General features: G+C 37.3%; 1 protein-coding gene across 2 annotated transcripts in view; it reads left to right on the forward strand.

The window, feature by feature from the left end:
* The first annotated feature begins 218 nt into the window (after positions 1-218).
* Positions 219-569, forward strand: part of LOC110448774 (killer cell lectin-like receptor subfamily B member 1B allele C) — a 16,632-nt gene continuing 16,281 nt past the window's right edge. The window contains exon 1 of one of the 2 annotated variants that reach the window (XM_021495202.1): positions 219-555. In XM_021495202.1, the coding sequence (XP_021350877.1) occupies positions 265-555 (291 nt within the window). In that variant the 5' untranslated portion in view covers positions 219-264. The remainder of the gene's footprint in view (positions 556-569) is intronic. The other variant, XM_021495199.1, reaches the window with a different exon arrangement.

Raw genomic sequence — 569 nt, forward strand, 5'->3', positions numbered from 1 at the left:
TCGGTATAGTCATAAAAGTTTTATAAAAATTAACAGTATAGCTATATGAAGCGTCCAATTTTTCCCCACAAATTGCTGTTAAAGTATTCTGCCATGGCTGGCTAATGTTTGTTATACATGTGCGATCTCCTGGTACACACTAACGTGTGTATGAGCGAAATAAAATCTGCCAAACCTGTGGCATATCACGTGACTGTGCTTTCAATTGTAACCATATGGCAAAACAATTTAGTCATTCCATACAAAGACTGAAAGTGTCTAACGATGAAGGCGTGTATGGTTATTGCTGGTTTGATATTGATATCGATGTATGATCAAGTATTTTCAGACGACAATGATTCAGTGGAGAAGGTAGAGGAGCAAAGTTTAACCAGTGAACTTGTCAATCTTTTAAATGGAACTTATTTCAATCTAAACGAGAAAGTATGTCAATTGCAAAGGAAAGTCGATGCGATCGAAAGAGTCGCAGATCCTGACCATCAGTGTGAGTGTAACGAGACGGAAATTAACGAATTCAAACAAGCGGTATCAGATGAACTTAATGCCTTTTCAAAGATATTGTCCGGTTT

Source organism: Mizuhopecten yessoensis, unplaced genomic scaffold, assembly GCF_002113885.1.
Source record: "Mizuhopecten yessoensis strain PY_sf001 unplaced genomic scaffold, ASM211388v2 scaffold4259, whole genome shotgun sequence".
Lineage (NCBI taxonomy): Eukaryota > Metazoa > Mollusca > Bivalvia > Pectinida > Pectinidae > Mizuhopecten > Mizuhopecten yessoensis.